The sequence below is a fragment of the Hypanus sabinus genome, chromosome 6 (genome assembly GCF_030144855.1).
Source record: "Hypanus sabinus isolate sHypSab1 chromosome 6, sHypSab1.hap1, whole genome shotgun sequence".
NCBI classification, from domain to species: Eukaryota; Metazoa; Chordata; class Chondrichthyes; order Myliobatiformes; family Dasyatidae; genus Hypanus; species Hypanus sabinus.
Window position 1 is genome coordinate 38084783 of NC_082711.1, and position 23613 is coordinate 38108395.

General features: G+C 39.1%; 1 protein-coding gene across 7 annotated transcripts in view; it reads right to left on the bottom strand.

The window, feature by feature from the left end:
* Positions 1–23613, bottom strand: part of LOC132395403 (cAMP-responsive element modulator-like) — a 59793-nt gene that overhangs the window by 24672 nt on the left and 11508 nt on the right. For 5 of the 7 annotated variants that reach the window (XM_059971926.1, XM_059971931.1, XM_059971927.1 and 2 more), the window contains exons 2-5: positions 17403–17552; positions 12660–12786; positions 10652–10798; positions 3702–3802 (exon numbers count right to left, since the gene is read on the bottom strand). In XM_059971926.1, coding sequence (XP_059827909.1) covers positions 3702–3802; positions 10652–10798; positions 12660–12782 — 371 coding nt within the window. In that variant the 5' untranslated portion in view covers positions 12783–12786; positions 17403–17552. Of the gene's footprint in view, positions 1–3701; positions 3803–10651; positions 10799–12659; positions 12787–17402; positions 17553–19574; positions 19723–19869; positions 19939–23613 lie in introns of those variants that run through there. The other 2 variants (XM_059971930.1, XM_059971928.1) reach the window with 2 other exon arrangements.

The following is a 23613-nucleotide window of genomic DNA, read 5'->3' on the forward strand; positions in this document are numbered from 1 at the left end:
CTGAATTCTCCTAACATCCTCATCACATGTCACACTGCTACCCAGTTTAGTATCATCAGTAAACTTGCTGATGTTCTTCTCAATGCCTTCATCTAAATCGTTGATGTAAATCGTAAACAGCTGTGGTCCCAATACCGAGCCCTGTGGCACCCCACTAGTCACCACCTGCCATTCCAAGAAACACCCATTCACCGTTACCCTTTGCTTTCTATCTGCCAACCAGTTTTCTATCCATGTCAATATCTTCCCCCCAATGCCATGAGCTCTGATTTTACCCACCAATCTCCTATGTGGGACCTTATCAAATGCCTTCTGAAAATCGAGGTATACTACATCCACTGGTTCTCGCTTGTCTAACTTCCTGGTTACATCCTCGAAAAACTCCAATAGATTAGTCAAGCATGATTTGCCCTTGGTAAATCCATGCTGGCTCAGCCCAATCCTATCACTGCTATCTAGATATGCCACTATTTCATCTTTAATAATGGACTCCAGCATCTTCCCAACTACTGATGTTAGGCTGACAGGACGATAGTTCTCTGTTTTCTCCCTCCCTCCTTTCTTAAAAAGTGGGATAACATTAGCCATTCTCTAATCCTCAGGAACTGATCCTGAATCCAAGGAACATTGGAAAATGATTACCAATGCATCTGCAATTTCTGGGGCCACCTAGGATGCAGACCATCTGGACCTGGGGATTTGTTAGCCTTCAGTCCCATCAATCTGCTCATCAACGTTTCCTTCCTAATGTCAATCTGTTTCATTTCCTCTGTTACCCTATGTCCTTGGCCTATCCATACATCTGGGAGATTGCTTGTGTCTTCCCTAGTGAAGACAGATCTAAAGTACTTATTAAATTCTTCTGAAATTTCTCTGTTTCCCATAACAATTTCACCCAATTCATTCTTTAAGAGCCCAACATTGTTCTTAACTATCTTCTTTCTCTTCACATACCTAAAAAAGCTTTTGCTATCCTCCTTTATATTCCTGGCTAGATTGCGTTCGTACCTCATTTTTTCTCCCCATATTGCCTTTTTAGTTAAGTTCTGTTGTTCCTTAAAAATTTCCCAATCATCTGTCCTCCCACTCACCTTAGCTCTGTCATATTTCCTTTTTTGTAATGCTATGCAATCTCTGACTTCCTTTGTCAACCACTGTGGCCCCTTTCCCCCGCTTTGAATCCTTCCTTCTCCGGGGGATGAACTGATTTTGCACCTTGTGCATTATTCCCAAGAATACCTGCCATTGCTGTTCCACTGTCATTTTTGCTGGGATATATTCGTCCAGTTAACTTTGGCCAGCTCCTCCCTCGTGGCTCCATAGTTTCCCCTGTTCAACTGCAACACTGACACCTCCGATCTGCCCTTTTCCTTCTCAAATTGCAGATAAAAACATCATATTATGGTCACTACCTCCTAATGGTTCCTTTACTTCAAGATCGCTTATCAAATCCTGTTCATTACACAAGACTAAATCCAGAATAGCCTTGCCCCTGGTTGGCTCTTGTACAAGCTGTTCCAAGAATGCATCCCTTAGGCACTCTACAAACTCCTTATCCTGGGGTCCAGCACCAACCTGATTCTCCCAGTTCACCTGCATGTTGAAATACCCCATAACTACTGCGACATTACCTTTGCCACATGCCAATGTTAACTCCCTATTCAACTTGCACCCAATATCCATGCTACTGTTTGGTGGCCTGTAGATAACACCCATTAGGGTCTTTTTGCCCTTACTGTTCCTCAGTTCCATCCACACAGGCTCTACTTCTCCTGATCCTATGTCCCCACTTGCAAAGGACTGAATCTCATTCCTCACCAACAGGGCCACACCACCCCCTCTGCCCACATTTCTGTCCCTACGATAGCACGTATACCCTTGTACATTCCTTTCCCAGGTCTGATCTCCCTGCAGCCATTTCTCCGTTATCCCAATAACATCATAGTTACCCATTTGCACCTGAGCTTCAAGCTCATCCGCCTTATTTCTGACACTTCGTGCATTCAGATATAGAATTTTTAGCCCATTTCTCCCCTCTCTCTGTTTAAATCGCTGCCTAATGTGCTTAACCCAGCTCCCCGAACTCCCTTCGGGCTATACGCCCCTTGAATTTTGTTGTCCTTTCTAAATTGACTTATTCTTTCAGCACATTTAACTCCATGTTCCGTCAGACCATCCCTCTGTACATGTGTCCTCCTTATCACTTGTTCCGCCTCACCTTTCTCTACTACACACTTAATATTCCGGAACCATGTAGTCCCCACCTGTCCTTTATTCTTCATCTCACTATCCTCTCTCGCATTCTGGGTCCCTGCCCCCTGCAAATTTAGTTTTAACCCCCCCCCCCCCCCCCTGCCGAGAAGCACTAGCAAACTTTCCTGCAAGAATGTTAGTACCGCTCCAGTTCAGGTGTAAACCGTCCTGTCGGAACAGATCCCACCTTCACTGGAACAAAGCCCAATTATCTAAAAACCTGAAGCCCTCCCTCCTGCACCATTCTCTCAGCCAAGTATTAATCTGTATAATCCTTCTGTTCCTTGCCTCACTCGCACGTGGCACAGGTAGCAATCCTGAAATTGTTACCCTGGAGGTCCTGCCCTTCAGCTTCGCACCTAACTCCCTGAACTCACTACGCAGGACCCCCTCACTCATCCTACCCACGTCGTTGGTCCCTACATGGACCACAACATCTGGGTTCTTGCCCTCCCTCTCGAGAATAACCTGCACCCGATCTGAGATCAGGTTGCTCCAATTGACTCTTTTACTCTTTACTTCAGTCACGAATATCTATTCTCGAATATACTTATTGCCTTCAATTCCCAATCCAGAAACAATGTCAGAGTCAAACATTGAAACAGGCCTCAGTCCAGAGTGTGCACCACCTTCAACAAGTTATACATCAGCCTACGTCAGCCTCATTTATAAGTTGTCCCCACATTCCCATCAAGTCAGTGGGCAGCAGAGGCACAGCTAGAAGATCCACAGTCTCTGAGAGACACAAATTCAATCATGATCTTGTATGCTATCTGAGTGGAGTTTGCACATTCTTAGTGACTTGGTTTTCTCCAGGTGTTCTGGTTTCTCCCATATACTAAAATGAGCAAGTCGCAGTTAACTAGCCATTTATATTATCCCTATAGTGTAGGTGACTGGTAGAATATAGAGGTGAGAATAAAGATAAGAATAACATATGATGAGTGTAAATAGGCAATTGGTGGTTGGTGTGGAGTCAGTGGCCTGAAGAGTATGTTTCCATGTTGCGTCTCCTTCTGACCAACTCCCCTAGATTTTACCATCCACCTACTGGGAAGTTAATTTCATTTTCATATCTCCCAATGGTCTTGGTTTTCAATTTAGCTAAATTCATCAACCCCACATCCAAGATCAAAGCACTCCACCAATTCTGGCTTAAAATTCAAATCTAATTTTGAAATTATTTCACTATTAATAGCTCTGCTTTCAAGGCATGGCAACATGTAATTACAGCACCAGCAAACCAAGTTCAATTCTGACACTGTAAGGAGTTTGTACACTCTCTCCACAAGAGTGTGGTTTTTCCTCAAGGTGCCCCAGTTTCATCTGATATTCCAAAGAGCTAGTAGGTTAATTGGTCACATGAGTGTAACTGGGCAGCACAAGCTTTTTGGGGTGGAAAGGCCTTTCACCCTGCAGTTATTTGTAAAAAAATAATTACATCGTACCGATAAGATGGTCGTCTGGATAGGATTTCTCTTCGTTTTTGGGAGTCAGTTACAACCTCAGCAGAATCTCCAGATTCATCCGTTTCTGCTATTGTAGCTACCTATGAATAAAAGCATACAAATGAACAATGAAAATGACATAAATAATACAGCCAAATTTTGGTGGAACCTCAAGTCCTGCTCAATGGAAGACTCCTGGTTCACCTAATTCTGAGCAATATTGCTCAACTGGCACTTTCAATTTTATATTAACAAGGCTTAACTGCATGGAAGACTGACAGTATGTAATATATTTTTTTAAAGTTTTGATGTATGTGTTATTAGATATCAAAATAACCTTGCTGAACACCATAGTCAACTATTCAACACATTGTGTCTACAATGCTTTTCAGTAAGATTTCCACTTTACTGCACTATTCTCATGTCCCTCAATTTGCAAAACAAATGTTGATTCGATTAAGCAGTTTTCCAGCAGAAATTATTCAAATAAACTAAAACTGCCACTGATTTGTGAATGAAATACTAAAGTAGAAGGAACTAATTATTCATTGTGAAACCAAACAAGCTGAAATTATCTTTAATAAAGAGAATATAGAAACATAGAAAGTAGGTGCAGGAGTAGGCCATTCGGCCCTTTGACCCTGCACCACCATTCAGTATGATCATGGCTGATCATCCAACTCAGAACCCTGTACCTGCTTTCTCTCCATACCCCCTGATCCCTTTAGCCACAAGGGCCATATCTAACTTCCTCTTAAATTTAGCCAATGAACCGGCCTCAACTGTTTCCTGTGGCAGAGAATTCCACGGATTCACTACTCTCTGTGTGAAGAAGTTTTTCCTCATCTCGCTCCTAAAAGGCTTCCCCATTATCCTTAAACTGTGACCCCTCGTTCTGGACTTCCCCAACATCGGAAACAATCTTCCTGCATCTAGCCTGTCCAATCCCTTTTTAATTTTATACGTTTCAATAAGATCCCCCCCTCAATCTTCTAAATTCCAGTGAGTATAAGCCTGGTCGATCCAGTCTTTCTTCATATGAAAGCCCTGCCATCCCAGGAATCAATCTGGTGAACCTTCTCTGTACTCCCTCTATGGCAAGAATGTCTTTCCTCAGATTAGGGGACCAAAACTGCACACAATATTCTAGGTGAGGTCTCACCAAGGCCTTGTACAACTGCAGTAGAACCTCCCTGCTCCTGTACTCAAATCCTTTTGCTATGAATGCCAACATACTATTTGCCTTTTTCACCGCCTGCTGTACCTGCATGCCCACCTTCAATGACTGGTGTACACCCAGGTCTCGTTGCATCTCCCCTTTTCCTAATCGGCCAACCGTTCAGATAATAATCTGTTTTCCTGTTCTTGCAACCAAAGTGGATAACCTCACATTTATCCACATTAAATTGCATCTGCCATGAATTTGCCCACTCATTTAACCTATCCAAATCACCCTGCATCCTTTTAGCATCCTCCTCACAGCTAACACCGCCGCCCAGCTTCGTGTCATCTGCAAACTTGGAGATGCTGCATTTAATTCCCTCGTCTAAATCATTAATATATATTGTAAACAACTGGGGTCCCAGCACTGAGCCTTGCGGTACCCCACTAGTCACTGCCTGCCATTCTGAAAAGGTCCCGTTTACTCCCACTCTTTGCTTCCTGTCTGCCAACCAATTCTCTATCCACATCAATACCATACCCCCAATACTGTGTGCTTTAAGCTTGCACACTAATCTCCTGTGTGGGACCTCGTCAAAAGCCTTTTGAAAATCTAAATATACCACATCTACTGGCTCTCCTCTATCCACTCTACTAGTTACATCTTCAAAAATTTCTATAAGATTCATCAGACATGATTTTCCTTTCACAAATCCATGCTGACTTTGTCCGATGATTTCACCTCTTTCCAACTGTCCTGTTATCACATCTTTGATAACCGACTCTAGCATTTTCCCCACCACCGATGTCAGACTAACTGGTCTATAATTCCCTGTTTTCTCTCTCCTTTTTTAAAAAAAAAGAATGAGGTGAGAACTGAGAGATGATAAAAGCTTTGATAATGGTAAATATAGTTCACTTGATAACTAAAAAATGTAGACAAGTTAAGATCCAACTACACAGCAGAATGGTAACAAAATGGAACTTGTATATTGCAAGCAGTGATAAAGGTAAAAACATTGATGCAATTAAAGAAACCTCAGCTGCACGCAGGAGGAGAAAAGAAACAAGGATGTACTGAGAAAATTGAATGAAGAGGGGCTAAGAGATCTACATAGAGAGTAAATCCAGGCATGGAGCAGGCAAAATGTTTCAACAGGATCATCTTTGGTTAATAGCAACAATTTTCATTTCACATTAGAAATTAATCAACATCCCAGGTCTATTACAGCAACAATGACCCAATAACCCAAAACAAAACGCCAGGGGTAACCCACCATGCAATGATCATCCACTTATTTTATGTGGATCCAACATGAATGCCTAATATTAAGTCCAGATTCAAAGTATTGAGCAGAAAGTCTCACCTACAAAAAAGCCCAACTCTACCAGTTGTCACGTTTTCAAAAAGCTTTAAAATACAGAGAAATTAAAAGTTATAAACATTAGAGCAAATGAAATTAAATATAATCTTAAGTTACAACCTTCTCTTGCAGGCATTCCTCTCCATTCAAATAATACACCACCATGTTTAAGGTAGAGATTCTGCAAACACATTCCATAGCTTAAATAGTAGGAATTCATTTCTTCTGCTCTTTAGGGTTCAATGACTCAGGACAACTGGGAAATCACTGTAACTCAGCTTCAAAAATCAGCAATGCTGTATTTGATCTTTATCCACAAATCTACTGCCAATTCTACACACAAATATTTGCATCTACTATCAAGATTATGACTTTGAGTTATGCGTTTCAGAGCCAGAGAAAAAAAATACATAAAAAATCTGTTTAAGGTGGCTTGTAAAAAAACACAGTAAAATGATAAAATAGAAGTGGAAGTATTCTGTCACACTTCTGATAGGCCACATAGATGATGGGAAGGCTTTGTTTAATCAGGTGATGACAGATTACTTTTCATCCCACTATTGTTAACAGTATTTACATGTTGTTGATCCCAATAAACTCTTCAACACTAAATGCCAATATTTTGAAAGTGGGTGCAGCAACAAAATCCATTATACATTTCCTTGTTGGAGACTTTTGCTATTTGCCACATGAGTAATACAAGTTATTCTATAGACTTATTAATCCAGTATCATAAACTGCCTTGGTAGCCCTGGACCAATTCATTGACTGAGGACCTGATTGGTATCCAATGCTGTGCAAACATTAGGAAATACCCTTAATTCTTGCTTAATTGTGGATAGAAGTTTATTGATTGAGCAGCTTATTATGTTTAGAATAGAGGACCAGTGGGAGGAGAAAAAAAAATTAGGCAGAGGGGACAGCACAACCAAGGAAAAACTGACACCGTTCTCTGCAGCAAAGACAAAGTCAGCATTAAGAACCTGGAGAGTAAAGGGCATGGATCCACTTGTCCAGGTCCATGTAGACAATTATTACACACGTAGGATTTTCCTTTTGCAGAAAGATTATGAGCAGCTGAGGGCAACCTTGAAGAAATACAAATGATAATAGCCTTCATATTTTACCCAAGTATGTGCAAACTGGCAAATAGGAAATAAAATTAAGCAAAGTAAAATTAATGGCTCAAAGATTAGTGTGGAAGAAATGGATTCTGATTCATAGAGCAGTGGAATCAGCAGTGGGGAAAGAGAGAACTGATCAATTGAAATCAGCTTCATTTGAACTGTGCCGGGACCCCTGTCTTGGCATGTTATTTAACTTGAGTTACAAAATATTCTTTAAATGGCAAAGACAGTTGAGAAGGAAGGGTTCAAAAGACAGGTAATCTTAATAAAGAGTAAGGGCATGGGATTGGGAAGCACTGAGGGAAATCAAACTATGGCAAGAAGCAGAAAATAGGAACAAAATCTGCAGCAGTAATTCTAATGAGGAATAATTTTTTTAAAAAAAATTAAAAGCTAAGGTTTTTCCAATTTGAGTTCAGCAGCATTTTCAAAATGACAGAGAAATTCAAGGGGAAAGCAGAAATAAATGAATTTGCATTAACAGCTTTGACAGAGTGAACAACAACGCAAGATCAAGATTTCAGAATATTCAACATTCCAAAAGAACAGGCAAAAAAGGGAAGGAAATGCTATTAATTAAAGAAGTTGATTATGTGTAGCAAGTAATGATAAGAATGCAGGAGACCACAAGGTAGAATACCTCTTGATTGAAATACAAAACAGGGTTAAAACAAGACAAGAACTAAAAGCACTGCCATGTTGCCTTTTGGTAGGTTACAGCACAATATGAAAGCCAAGCAAGAAGAACACCGAGATTATTCTCAACAGTTTACTGTGCTTATTGCTTAAATGAATCAGTTTGTCAAGAGTAAAAATTTGGGAAATTTTGTTTAATGCAGTAAAATAAAAGGTTGCACTTCTGGAAGGTTTCCAATTTAGGTCACTTCTTTTGTGTTTGGCATTATTTTATTACCTCTGCTTCCAAACCTTAAGTTTCTTCTGTGTTTCTGGATTGTGTTAAGATTCTTTATTTCACGAACCTTGAGCTTAGTTACATCATCAATCTGAAACAAAGCAGATATTGCTCCAGCCCCACCACCTCCTTCACCCAAACTTCTGACATTACTACTAGCTTCTTCTTCCTAATCATGCCAAATCCCAGCCTCTTTTTCCACTCCAAATGGAAAAAAAAGTTCAGCATCCTCAGCTATGATCTTTCCTTTTAAACCACTGTGACTACGCAAAAAAAAACATATATTAGGATTATGTAAATTTTCCTTTAATTAAAGTTGTCAAGGTCTCCTGGCCTTGTCACTTTGTTTCCTTTCCTTTTGCTTACATGAAATTGAAGATAGCGATTCCTGTTAATGTTCACATTGTCTTCATCAGCAAGTGGAGGAAATTATTTCTATTAAATCAGTCAGACAAGCCCATCTTTTTAAATTGAAGAATTGACAGAAAATTAGAATATTTCCTTCAATCCTCAGCTCCAAAGAATTGTGGATGCTCACTCACTATTTGTGTTGAAGAATGAGACCAACCAACGTATATTTGAGCACTGGGGATACGGTAAGCGACACAAACTAAATGTCCACCAATCACTGAAAATTAGCGGTCATTAAAGACAATTGGTTCACTGGCCTTTATTGCAAAAGTATACAAATACAAGAATAGAGTGATCATGCTCTAATTACATAGACTATTGCAGGGACACTGTTTCTGGAATATTCTAAAGACGTGTTCTCCCCATCAAAGAAATACGGTATCAGGCGTAGGAATGCTGCAAAATTTCACCAGTTCAATTCCTGGGATTTCTGCTTTGTCAAACAAAAGATTAAACTGACTGACTGTATCCTCTTCAAGAACAATGAAACATGTTTCCATTGAAATTCTTACAATTTCACGGAGGAACATGGAAGGTAGATGTAGAAAGACAAGATGAAAAGAAAGCCACTTGCTCAGCTGTGGAACCTTTTTGAAATTGCAATTGAAGAGAGTTGTCACTGAACGGTTTCAACACAGAGGTGATAAGACTTCTAAATGTAATGGAGAAAAATGGATTACTGCAGGGAAATGATGCTGATGTAAAACAGCAACCATGACCTCAGTAAGTGGCAGAGGGGGCCCACAGGGCTAAAAGTTAATTCTAATGACTGCTAGTTGAATTCTAATGACCTAACAGCATACGGTCCTTTAAGCTGTTAGTAAATATTTAACACAGCTTTAAGCTGTGTGGTTGAGACCAGTTCTGAGCATGAGCAAGATTTTTTTTTGCATTCTAATGTGTAACACAATTTTAACCCACCAATATACTAACAGTGAGGAGTATATTACTTTAAAAAGAATGACATTAACAAGAACCAGGTTCCAAGTTAAACCACAACACAAGCAAAGCATTCCACCTCTGAGCACGAGTTGCTGTACATGTTATTAATAGAAAAATATATATTTTTTAATTTATTGTGATAAAAACTATCATGTCCAGTTTTCTTTTACAAATCCTGCTCACTGGATCTGTCAATTAGTATATGTGCCTGGTATGTGTACCCTAGCATGGTGGTGGAGGCAAACATGATAGTGGCATTTAAGAGGCTTTTAGATAGGCATATAAATGTGCAAGGAATGGGGAAATGTGGACATTGTGTAGGCAGAAAGGATTAGTTTAGTTCTGCATTTAATTACTGACCTCATTTGTCTGGCAAAATATTATGGATCAAGGGCCTTATTTTTGGGCTGCACTGCTCTATCACAAAAATTTGAAGGAAATGTGACAGATTTTGAACATGCAAGCTTTTTGTCATCATAAACCACATGCAAGACACTCAAATTTTCAATAAATCTAAATATCCTTAGGCACACAAGAGATAAGAAACCAAAAAGGTAGATCATAATTTAAGTAGAAACATACAGAACTCATGGCCCAGACTGCTACAAGAGATGCACTCCATGTGATGAGGGTTCATTTCATACTTGATAATACATCATTAAATGATCACTAATTCCAGTTAACAGATTAACTTACAGTTAATTAATCTCAGACGGGACTATCTTCTCAGTAAACTTCCAAGCAAGTAAATATGAAAATGGTTCCTCCAAATCCATATTCAGGAAGGTTATATTTACCTTATTCAACAGCGAGAAACTTACAGGGGCAAGTCATCAGTGCAAAAAAAAAACATGCAACAGCTTTTTATTTTTGGAGATGGGAAGTTGGCAAAATAACAGTTTTAACAACCAAATAAAAATTCTTTCTTTCCTTAATACTTTGCCTTGCACATTATTATTGTGCATTATTGGTGAATTTACTTTACTCTAATTTGTCTTATTAGCATAGATGTGGTATAAAGTCAGAGCCAACCTGAACAGTTTGTATCTGTGGTGACTGAATCACAGAGGGCTGAGCAGTTTGAATTACTCCTTGGACCTGGACAGTCTGACCAGAAGGCAACTGGACAACCGTTACAGCTGGAGATCCTGATGCAACTTGACTACCAGCCACAGATACCTGCAAATGAGAATATATATGTAGAGTAACTATTCCATAAGCATTCCTTAATAAAAATTACATTTTAAACCATGTACAAAACTAACACTGTAAACTCTTAACAGTGTTAAGAGAGAAACACTATCATGTCCAGTTTCCTTTTACAAATCCTGCTCACTGGATCTGTCAATTAGATATGTGCCTAGATAGGGGAATCAAGGGATATGGGGACAAGGCAGGGACTGGGTATTGATAGTGAATGATCAGCCATGATCTCAGAATGGCGGTGCAGACTCGAGGGGCCGAATGGTCTACTTCTGCACCTATTGTCTATTGTCTATAGTATGTGTACCCTAGCATGGTGGTGGAGGCAAACATGATAGTGACATTTAAGAGGCTTTTAGATAGGCATATAAATGTGCTAGGAATGGGGAAATGTGGACATTGTGTAGGCAAAAAGGATTAGTTTAGTTCTGCATTTAATTACTGACCCCATAGATAGCGAGGTCGAGGGATATAGGGAAAGGGCAGGAACGGGGTACTGATTGTGTATGATCAGCCATGATCACAGTGAATGGCGGTGCTGGCTAGAAAGGCCAAATGGCCTACACCTGCACCTATTGTCTATTGCCTATTGTCTAATACACTTTAAAATATTTGATCCCTGTTTATTACCTTTTTTTTAATTAAAAAGGATTAAGTTTATATACTTCAGACAAACGCTTCCTTCATTTCAGTGCAGCAAGTAGAGGCATTTCCTCATAGCAGCAATACTGACTTTAGGAAACATCTGTGCAGCGTTTACACATTGCCTTTGCAACCACATGGACTTCATTTAACTCGCACTCAGCGGGTTCACGGTTAGATGTTTCTATACGGTATCTCTCTATAACTCAAATTCCCAATAACAATATTACAGGAACATATTACAATTATTTCTGTCGTGAAACATGAGCCAAGACAGCTAAGCAATAAATTTCAATTGATCAAATAGAGAACTGCAGGACAAAAGTTAAATTGATATGCAGAATACTGCAAGAGAGAAAATGATGGCAACATTCACTAGGTCAAACACTTCTGTGAACTGTGAAACAATCTGCATTGAGTCATTGACTTTTCAGAAGTAGCCGTTTCAATGGGTCATAAATACAAAATTCATTTTACCAGTTCACATTAAAAATCTATTATGAACTTCTTTTGAAAAATGGGGGATAAAAAACAAGCCTTTTCCCTTCATAAAGGTCAGTTTAAAAAAGAGTCAACCAACATTGCTTATAATGCTTCTGTGTCATCCAGGCTTTACAATCAGCAGTTAAATTCTTCCAAACAAGCAGTTAACGGAAAAAGAGTGTATCAAAAATTGCTGAAAACACTAATTAGTGCAACTCTATCAGTCTTTAGAGCTCCAAATAACTTCCAATTGCCTGTTATTTGAATGCTCCATTCCCTGCCACTCTCACCTCTGTTTCTGGCTTCATGAACTGTTCCATTGAGGCAGAACTTAATCTTTCATTTGGGCATGTTGTAGCTTTCAGGATTCAATGCTGAATTCCACCATTTCAGGTAGCTCACCATCTTTTCATCAAAACTGGTCAATTCTGCTGCAAGAGTACTCATCTGCAACATTAACTCAGTTTTCCTTTTCTCCAGAGACAATGCCTGGTCTCCCAAGCATTTGGAGAATTCACATTTTGATTGCAAATCTCTATAACAGTTCTGACCTGCATTTTGTTATTTTTTTTCCACCACACGTATCTCTGTTGATTTTCTCTTTATCAATCTATCAACCAGATGGCTTGACATCCAATACATGATCATCCTATTTTGACTCTAAGTCCCCAGATCAATCTTCTTGTATGTTAAATAATTCTTGCAATATTACCTGTGCAATGGTGGGGATCTGTGTCTGGGAATTCTGAGCTTGTAACTGGATAGATTCACTATCTGTCACTGAATCTGTCACACTGCCATCTTGATGAGATTCAACAACTGATTCCATGGTCATTTGCCTGAAAAGGGGTGGAGGAAAACAAAAGACAGAAATAATACTTGATTTACAAATTAAACATACGTGCAAATATTGTACTATGACTTATGTATCTTAGTCCTGTATAATCCATTTGGGGGTGAAAATAACAGTGACAAGAAAATTGATAGGGGGTAAAAAGAGATGACAAAATTACTTTCTGATAAATACAGTTCACTTCAACCTTGCACTGTATTTTTAATTCCTTCAAACCTCAAAAATGGGGGGAAAAAATCAAAGAAATCCCTTTTACCTTAAGAGAGCTTAAGGAAAAAGAACGGTTCAGAGACAGTGATCATAATATGATCAAATTCACCTGAAGTTTGAGAAAGGGAAGCTAAAGTCAGATGTATTAGCATTACAGTGGAGTAAAGGGAATTACAGAGGCATATGAGAGGAGTTGGCTAGAATTAATTGGAAAAGAACACTGGCAGAGATGATGGCAGAGCAGCAAACGTTAGAATTTCTGGAAGCGATTTGCAAGGCACAGGATATATACATCCGAAAGAGGAAGAAATATCCTAAAGGAAAGAGGACACAACCATGGCCAACAAGAAAAATCAAAGCCAACATAAAAGTCGAAGAACAGCATATAATAGAGCAAAAATTACTGGGAAGTTAGAGGATTGGGAAGCTTTTAAAAACCAACAGAAGGCAACTTCATTCAGGTAAAGATGGAATACAAAAGTAAGCAAGCCAGTAATATTAAAGAAGATCCTAAAGTTTGCTCAGATACATAAAGTGCAAAAGAGAGGTGATAGTGAATATCAGACTGCTGGAATACAATGCTACAGAGTAATGAGGGACAACAAAACAGTGGATGACCTAAGTATTTTGCATCAGTCTTCACTGTGAAAGACACTAGCAGAATGGTGGAAGTTCCAGGTGTTAGGGGGTATGAAGTGTGAAGTTACCATAATGACAGAAAAGGTTCTTGGGAAACTGAAAGGTCTGCGGGTAGATAAGTCACCCCAGGGTTCTGAAAGAGGTAGCTGAAGAGATTGTGGAGGCTGACTTCAGTGTTTGGGAAGATGTTGGATTATTAAAGATGAGGTCTCAGGATTCTTGGAGAACATGACAAAATAGGCCATAGTTAGTACGGTTTCCTCAAGAGAAAATCTTCCGACAAACCTGTTGGAACTCTAAAGAAATAACAAGCAGGATAGACAAAGGAGAATTTGTTGATGTTGTGTACTTATTTTCAGAAGCCCTTTGACAAGGTGCCACACAAAGCTGCTTAACAAGCCACAAGCCCATGGTATTGCAGGAAAGATTCTAGCCTGGATGAACAGGAGGCAAAGAATGAGAATAAAGGGAGTCTTTTCAGGCTGGCTACAGGTGACGTGGTGTTCCACGGGGGTCCATGTTGGGACAAGTATTTTTTACATTATATGTCAATTATTTGGATGATGGATTTTATAGCTTTGTTGCAAAGTTTGCCGACGATAGGCAGCTTTGCTGAAGTAGAATGGCTACAGAAGGACTTAGATTAGGAGATTAGGAGAATGGGCAAAGAAATGGCAGATGGAATACAGCATTTGGAAGTGTATAGTCATGCACTTTGGTAGAAGAAATGAAAGGGTTGACTATTTTCTAAATTGAGGGAAAATACAAAAAAACTGAGGTGCAAAGGGACTTGGGAGTCCTTGTGTAGGATACCCAAGGTCAATTTGCAGGTTGAGTCTGTGGTAAGGAAGGCAAATGTAATGTTTGCATTCATTTCAAGAGGACTAGAATATAAAAGCAAGGACATTAATGTTGAAACTTTCATAAAACACTGATGAGGCCTCACTTGAAGTATTGAAGTTTAGGCCCCTTATCTTTGAAAGGATGTGCTGAAACTGGAGAGGTTTAAAGGGGGTTCATGAAAATGATTCCAGGATTGAATGGTTTTCATTTGATGAGCATTTGATGGCTCTGGGTCTGTATTCACTAGAATTCAGAAGAATGAGGGGTGACCTCATTGAAACCTATTAAATGTTCAAAGGCCTTGATAAAGTAGATGTGAATAGGGTGTTTCCTATGGTGGGAGAGTCTAAGACCACAGGACACATCTCATGAAGGAATATTGGGATAAGGCAAGAGAATGGAGCTGGGAGGAAACTTCGATCAGCCACGATGAAATGGCTCAGCAGACTTGATGGGCCAAATGGCCTAATTCTGCTCCTACATTTTATGGTCTTCTGAAACAGCCACCAATCCCAGGAAATCACAGGTTTGTGTCTCTGGTGGATTGTGCCCTCTCCAGGGCACAAACGAGCAGGAAAATTTAAAGAACCAGCTGTTGCCCATACAGCTGGTTCCCTCTCTCTGTGTCTCTGTGTCACTGATGAAGGTAAGCACTGATACAGCTTGGCACCAGTTTTGTCGCAGAGGTTACCAGAGTGAAGTTGTAAACAACATCAAACTGCCTTAGGGACCCTAAACAACACATACAAAATGCTGGAGGATCTCGGCAAGTCTGGCAGCATCAATAGAAATGAATAAACAGTTGATGTTTCAAACAGAAACCCTTCACCAGGATTGGAAAGGAAAGGGGAAGAAGGTAGAATAAGGTGGGGCCAGGGAAGAAAGACAAGCTAGAAGGTGATAGGTGGGTGAGGGAGGGATGGGGGAAGTAGTAAGAAGCTGGGTGATGGTAGATAGAAAAGGCAAGGGGCTGGAGAAAATGGAGTCTGATAGGAAAGGAGGACGTGAAACAATCCAATTATGCACTTTATCCTCTGTAAGTTGCAAATGGTTCTTAGAAGCCAGTTACATTTGCATATAGCAGCACATCCATTATCAGAGAAAACCCATATCCAAGCATGAGAGAACGAATGGAATTAGCATTGGAAAAAAAAAGAAAATTTAACATTTTATATATCCATGTGTTAATGACAGCTGCTGTGTTGGGAACCTGGTGTGGGTTTCCTGCTCTCCTTGCTGGCATTTCTATAATCTGTTGGCACTCCCTCAACTAGGAAACAGTTCATCTTACTGTCATCTGCTTCCATGTGGAGTGAGTCTATGTACAAAAACTGGCACTGGACAGACCAAGACGAGCAGAAGTGCTCTCAGTGTTGACATATGGGTCTCCCGGTTCTATGCAGGCAGTCACAGTGAGCGTGGACATTTCTAGGCAGGACACCCCCCCCCCCCCCCCACCAGCTCAACAAAGCCATACAGTCATAAAGAGAGGGATAACAACAGCTTACATCACATCCAAGATAATGGTGGTTTGTCAATGGCCAGTGACCAAGTGGAGCAGCAGCTGGCAGTCTTCATCAGCAACCCCCGCTCAACATACCAGTCAGTGCATTCCCAACTTCTATATCCCAGCAATGAACTGCTGCACTGCTCTTCCTAGTCAGCCAACGCTGGCCCTCAAAGATGCACTGTTTGAGGACTTCACATCACATCAAGTCATTTGGCAATGAGATCACTGTTCCACTGCTTGAGAGCACTGTTTACTTTTGCTTCTTGAAAGTTAGTTTTAGATTTAATTATTTTCTCCTGAATCCCATAGACATTTTATTTAACAATGATTTTCAGTTTTATAAATAATCTCATTTGAATTATTAATTTGCTAATAGGTTATAAATATGTAGTTTTAACCCTTAGTTTGAAAATATATAACCTTATACTACAGTCCACAACTACTGGAAGTTATACTTTCATCAACATTGCTTTAAAACAGGGGTTCCCAACCTTTTTTATGTTACGGACACTTAACATTAAACGGGGATCCATGAACTCCAGGTTGGGAACCCCTGCTTTAAAATGTTATGTTCTAATGAAAATAACTTTTTTTCTCAAGTTCTTTATTTATATATTTGCACAACCAGGCACAATCTGGTTAATATTGGGTGTACATACTGAATCGCAGAATACTTCTAAGATATGAAACCCAGTTTTGAAATTTACCCTTGTATACAGGTATTCTGCTCTCTCATTCCAAAATCCAATATTCAACAAACATTTATTTTGGCTTAATGCTCCTTCCACATCACCTAGTTTAAGCTCATCCCATATTTCCCAAAGAAATTAGCTGATGGACTTTCCAAAGGTAATCCGTCTTTTATGTATACCAAAGTGTCACTGGAAATGTTTTGCAAAATTCACAAGGAAGTCGATTCCACACAACAAAAATGAACTTTCTATTGACTGCATCATGAATCAACTACACAAAAAAATTAATTGCCACCATATTTTCAACTACGGGCTTAAAATAGAATTTTCCAGATAATAGAGGGTAGATGTGGCATGACGATAAGGCTTACCATCCAGAGTCAAACCTTTGCTTCTACTAACTGTCGAGTTTAAGGGCCAAGACCAGAGTGGCAGGGAGGATTTTTGTGCAACAACCACACATCTATGAATGGGTCTATGGTTGAATAATTTACATTAAATCCCCATGGAGTGTACAGCAAAGAGGCTACTTAAAGTACTGAAGAAATGAAAGCAATGAGCAATTGCAGAGATTTAATAGGGCCTCTTAAAAAGGCATTTGGCCTCAAACTAATTAATGTGCTAAAATAAAAGTAAGTTATTATTTCATCAATGTTCCAAACATTTCCATATGCATAGTACTTGTCAAAACAAACTTTAGAAACTCACCCTGTGCTTCCAAAATTGAAGCGGTTTCAATTGATCGCCAACTATTTACTATTTCCACTTTGAATTTCTACAGACTTTTTTTTAAACTCAGCTATGTAGACAGCAATGACATCCTGTCATTTTCGAGCTTCAGATGCATTCAGCTGTTTCCTTTAAAAAAGAAAAAATAAAGCAGAGCATTATTCAAGGAGTAAGAGACTTCAGTTACATGGACAGACTGGATAAGTTATAATTGTCTCCTCTAAACAGAGGTGATTAAAAGCGGCTCTGATAAAGGTATTTGATATCAAGTAAGGTCACTACATGGAGTGGGTTAAAAAATTCTAAAGGTAGGAAGGATAAAGAATCAGAAGTGAAAACACAAATTTAATAATCAAAGAACAAAAACAATGACAGGAGGGAAAACTTAAACAAAATAGGTGGCAAGAATCTGGAATGCACTCTGTTACAAGAGATGGAAGCAAATTCAATTACTATGTTCAAAGAACTAGAGAAGGACTTGAAAGGGAGAAACTTAAAAAGGTTGTGGAGAAAGGGAGGAAAGTGAGACTGGATTGTTCTTGCACAGATCCAGACTGGACCCAACAAGACCAATGGCCTCCTTCTATGCTCTATATTTGGTGACTTTTGCCAGATTGTAAGAAACTGAGTTACTGAACAAACAATGATTTATTGAAAATTGATTTTTTGAAATGTTGAGGCCCAGTTGATTATAAAGAAACTAATCACACTGTAAAGAACACAAAACAGATTAAGAACACTCTGGCATTTTAACTTTGTGATCAAATGTGTCATTGCAAAATCAAAGAACAATTTCAAAATTCATACATTAAAAATTCAAGATTAAGATGCTGAATTTAACACATTTTATTTCTATAAATACATACAATACTTTATTCCACGCTGATATTCAACAGTTCCCTAATATAAATGGTAAATTATATTATTTAAAATTACATTATAATTTAGGATTCCCTGAAAGTGAACTTGCAGGTTGAGTCTCTTACTAATTTCAAGAGTACAAGAATATAAAAGTATGGATATAAAGAATATATATAAAAAAAAGATGAGAAGGAAATTTCTTCAGCCAAAAAATGGTGAATCTGTGAAATTTATTGCCATAGACGGCTGTGGAGACCAAGTTGCTGGATATATTTAAAGTGGAGGTTGATAAGCATTATGTTAGTCAGGACATCAAAGGTTACAGGGAGAAGACAGGAGAATGTTGAGAGGGATAATATATCAGCCATAATGGAATGGCAGAATCCACCTGATGGGCCAAATGGCCTTGTTCTGCTTCTGGGTCTGATGGTATGTTTTCATGTTTAACTAATTATACTCAATGAACAAAAGTTTGGTTCTGCAGCCATGACAAAGGCTCAGCTACCATTATAGAAAAAACATGACAAAAAAATCACTTTCACCACAGAAAAAAAAAGGAGAAAATCTGCAGATGCTGGAAATCCAAAGCAACACACGCAAAGCACTGGAGGTATTTTGAAGAAAGGTCTTGGCCTGAAACGTCAACTGTTTATTCTTTTCCAGAGAAGCTGCCTGGCTTGCTGAGTTCCTCCAGCATTTTGTGTGTTGCTTAGAGAAAAGAAATAGATAGAATATAAATAATGACCATTTATGTCAATTTGTTAGGTAAGTGCATAATGCATCCATATTTACCAAAGTATACATTCAGATTTTAGAAATGTTATGAAGAAATAAAAATGTTTCAAGGAGTTAAGACAAAGCTGAGAGCCAACCATGTAGTAAACAAGAGTATAAAGTGAGTAAATAGGTTATTCACAAAACAGGGAAAGAAATAAATTAAGCAACTATAATTACTAGTAATCAGCAAATTTGGGGCCTTTACTCACAGAAGGTTAATAATTAGCAAACAAGGCAGCAAATGGCATATCACCGCAATTACAACAGTGAGGACGTCTTGTTTGTAATTTGCTTAGGCAAGGTCAAACAGAAAGTATTGCATGCAGATCTGGATTCTGCACCTAAGCCTATTACTCTGCCTTGAAGGCAGTGAAACATGGATTCATGATTTATTCCAAAGATGATCAACTGATCTATAAAGAGAAATCAAGACTCAGCTGGTTCTTACTGCAAGTTAGTGAACAAATAATGCTCTTTGAAACACACAAGATTCTTGTGGTGAACTACATATACCTGTCTGGACACGCCCCTGCTGACTGCTCCTGTGGCTCCTCCCACAGACCCCTGTATAAAGGCGATTGAGGTCTGAGCCCGGCCTCTCTGTCTCCAGGATGTAGTATGGTGGTCAACCACTGCTTGTTCCTTCTTCTAGTAAATAAAATTGATGCACCATTGATGATATAAAGACCTCAATTGCCTTTATACAGGGGTCTGTGGGAGGAGCCACAGGAGCAGTCAGCAGGGGCGTGTCCAGACAGGTATACGTAGTTCACCACAATTCGGCATGAGAATGATAGAGGGAGAAAACCTGTAAAGCTCAGAACTAATTCTTGACTTCGGGATCAGGGTGCTATACAAGCTGTTTCCAACTGAGCAGTCCATCTTTGGGTTCTGAAGACCGCAAGAGATCTGCAGATAGTTGGGATGGAAAAATAAATTGCAAACATTGGCATATTTTGTTACACAATGGAGAAGGTTTGAAGTGTTATATACTTACCCATGCTTTTTTTTACTGTAGTCAGACAAGTTTGATAACAATTTCCTTTTATTCAAATTCCAACTCAAGTCCCACCTTCTCCATATTCCTGTAGTCTGTACTAATTACACAACTCCAAGACAAATGCATTCCACTTCTTTTTTGACAATCTGAATAGTTAATTGCTCCGTATTTGATGACTGTTTTTAGTTGCTAAATCAGTGGCACTACTTTTCTAGTAACTACATATATTTCTTACTACAACTTAGCTTCTATTATGTATTGCAATGTACTGCTGCCACATAACAAATTTCACAACATATGCCAGTGATATGAAACCTGATTCTGCTTCTGACAGAGCTCTGCAATTCTCTACCATATACCTTTCCTTCTGGACTACAACCAGATTAAAATTTAGAACAGAGAACATAACAACACAGTACAAGTCCTTTGATCCACAATGTTGTACCAACCTTTTAACTTTTTCTAAGATCAACCTAACCATTCTCTCCAACATAGCCCTCCATTTTTCCATCATTCATTTGCCTAACAGTCTCTTATATGCCCTTAATGTATCTGCCTCTACCACCACCTCTAGAAGGACATTCCAAGCACCCACAACTCTTGGTAAAGAATTTATCTCTGACATCTCCCTCATCCTTTCCTCCAATCATATTAAAATTATATCTGTTTGTAGTATAGCCATATTTGCTCTGGAAAAAGTCTCTGGCTATTCACTCTATCCATACCTCTTATCTTGTATGCCTCTATCAAGTCATCTCTCATCTTTCTTCCCTCAAAAGAGAAAAGCTCTGGCTCACTAAACTTAACTCCTAAAACATGCCTACTAATCTAGGAAGTATCCTGGTGCAGAGATTTACCTTCTCAAAAGCTTCTCCATACTTCCTATCGAGGCAAGCAGAAATGAACACAATATTCCATGTTTGGTCTAACCAGGGTTTTATAGACCTGCAACATTACCTTGTAGCTCTTGAACTCAATTCCCTGACTAATGAAAGCCAATTCACTATACACCTTCTCAACAACCCTATCAACTTATGTGGCAACTTTAAGGGATCTCAAGACCCCAAGATCCCTCTGTTCCTCACTGCCCAAGAATCCTGTATCCACACAAATTTCCCTGTACCCCATGCCTTGTGACTTTCTAAATGAGCTTACCAAGGGAAACATTATCAAACTCCTTACTAAAATCCATATATGCCATATCCACCGCTCTACCTTCACCAACACATTTTGTTACATCCTCAAAGAATTCAATCAGGCTCATGAGGAATGTCTTCCCCTCACAAAGCTATGTTGACTGTCCCTAATCAGACTAGGTTTCTCCAAATACTCATAATCATGCCTATTAGAAACTTCTCCAAAAATTTGCTCATGACTGTTTAAGACTCACCGGTCTATAATTCCCTGGGTTATTCCTACTCCTTTTCTTGAACAAAGGAATAACATCTGCAGTATTCTGATCTGGGACTAATCCTGTGACAGTGAGGACACAAAGATCATCACCAAAGGCCTAACAATCTGTTCCTTTGCTTTCTGTAGTAGCCTGGGGCATATCCCATCCGAGCCAGGGGACTTATCTGTGCAAATACTTACCAGAGGTTTTAGGACATCCTTTTAACATTAACAGTTCAAGTATATCAGAATGTTTTATGAGGCCAGTGTGAACTTTAATATCCTTCTCACTGGTGAATACTGAAGCAAAGTATTCATTAAATAGCACCTCTACCTCCTTCTGCCTAGGTCTTCTTATCCCTTACTCTGGCTCACCAACTCCATTCTTGCTTCCTAAACCTTCAGTGTGATTCTTTCTTCCTCTTGACTAGGTGTTGCACTTCTCTTGCCAACTATGGTTCCTTCAGCCTACCATTTTTTCCTTACTCAATGGGACAAGCTTATCCAGACCCACCCCCCTCAAGTGCTCCCTGATCAACTTACACATTTTTGATGTGCATTTCCCAGAGTACATCTGTTGTTGATTTATGCTCCACAGTTCCTCCCTACTAACGTCATAATTCCTCCCCCTCCCCATTAAATATTTACCAAAAATATCTGCTCCTATCCCTATCCAAGGCTATAGTAAATGTCAGAGTTTTGATCTCTGTCTCCAACTAAGAGATCTGACACCTGGCATGGTTCATTGCCTTGTACCAAATACAATATGGACTCTCCTCTGGTCAGCCTATCTACATATTGAGTCAGGAATCCTTCCTGCCCCATCCAAATCTTTTGTACTCAGGAGATACCAATCAATATTAGGGAAGGTGAACTCTTCCACAACTTGCTTTTGGCTAAGTCCTCTAATATCACAAGGCCTGAAGTTGATTTTTATTTCTTAAGCACTTCGCTAGCACCTTGGAACTTTCTGAAGCTTTTAAAGTAAGCAGATTCAAATTATTGTCAAATTTACAACATTTCTTTGAATCTTCTCTGCCACAGCAAATACAGTTCTAAATTGAGACTCAATGGGCTGAATGGCATTTCTGTGTCAAAAGAATTCTAGCATTCAAATCTTCATAACAGTTACCATCAGGTGAAAGAAACGGTAACAACATTTTCTAATAACTCAAGATTTACCAAGAGATAATCTCAAGCACACACAGTACAATATCTGATTGTGGCCTAATGAATGTATTCCCACAGTCAAATATCCAGGGAACACAACTGACCAGAAGCTTAAAAAACAAATCATATAACTACTGTGCTGTATGAGCTGGATATCAGAAGTGGATAACATCTGAACTTTACAAAACATCAACAAGTAACAAATTAAGACTGTGATGAATACACTCTTCACTTACCTACATAAAATAATCTAGCCAATAATATAAAAGTGGATACTAAAAGTGTTTGCAGATAATATAAAAAGTAAAAAAAAAGTGAGGGTGGATACTGGAAGAAGATGCTGGAGAGGTAGTAATGGGGAAGAAAGGAATGGCAGGCAAACTTAACTCAATCTGGTTAATTGGGTCAGCAGTGAATCAGGGCAGTCATTTATTTGGGACAACTCTTAAGAAACAAAAATGAAAACAAGGAAACAGCTGGGATTCCCTTTGTTTATTTGGGACACTATGCCACTTAATTGGGACAGGAGACCGTTGCCCAAAAGCTTCTAATTAGCATCAGTCACATGCATTTGCATGGCCATTAGACATGACACTGTGCTTACAGCAATCGGCTTTTTAAATAACGTCAATTCTGTAAATTTGTGTTCAAAATGCAGTGATATTTGTTGCTGATAGTTGGCAAGAAGTAAGCAGTAAGACAATTTGGAACTGTTTCGTTTACTACAATTTCAAACATTCAAGTTTGGATATGTCAGAAACAGCCTGGAGTGAAAATGAAACCATTTCACTACTTCGGCAAGTTAAAAAATTACCAAGAATTAAGGTGTCAACAGTCATCCTGAATGTTACCTTTGGTCCCAACACTCAGCTCTCAACTGTGGCCTGTCCTAGCATGAGAAGTCAACTCTGGTGGACTGAGCAGGTGAGACCTACAGTAAGATCTAATGGTGAGGACAGCAATTCTACCACATAACAAAGGGCATGATGA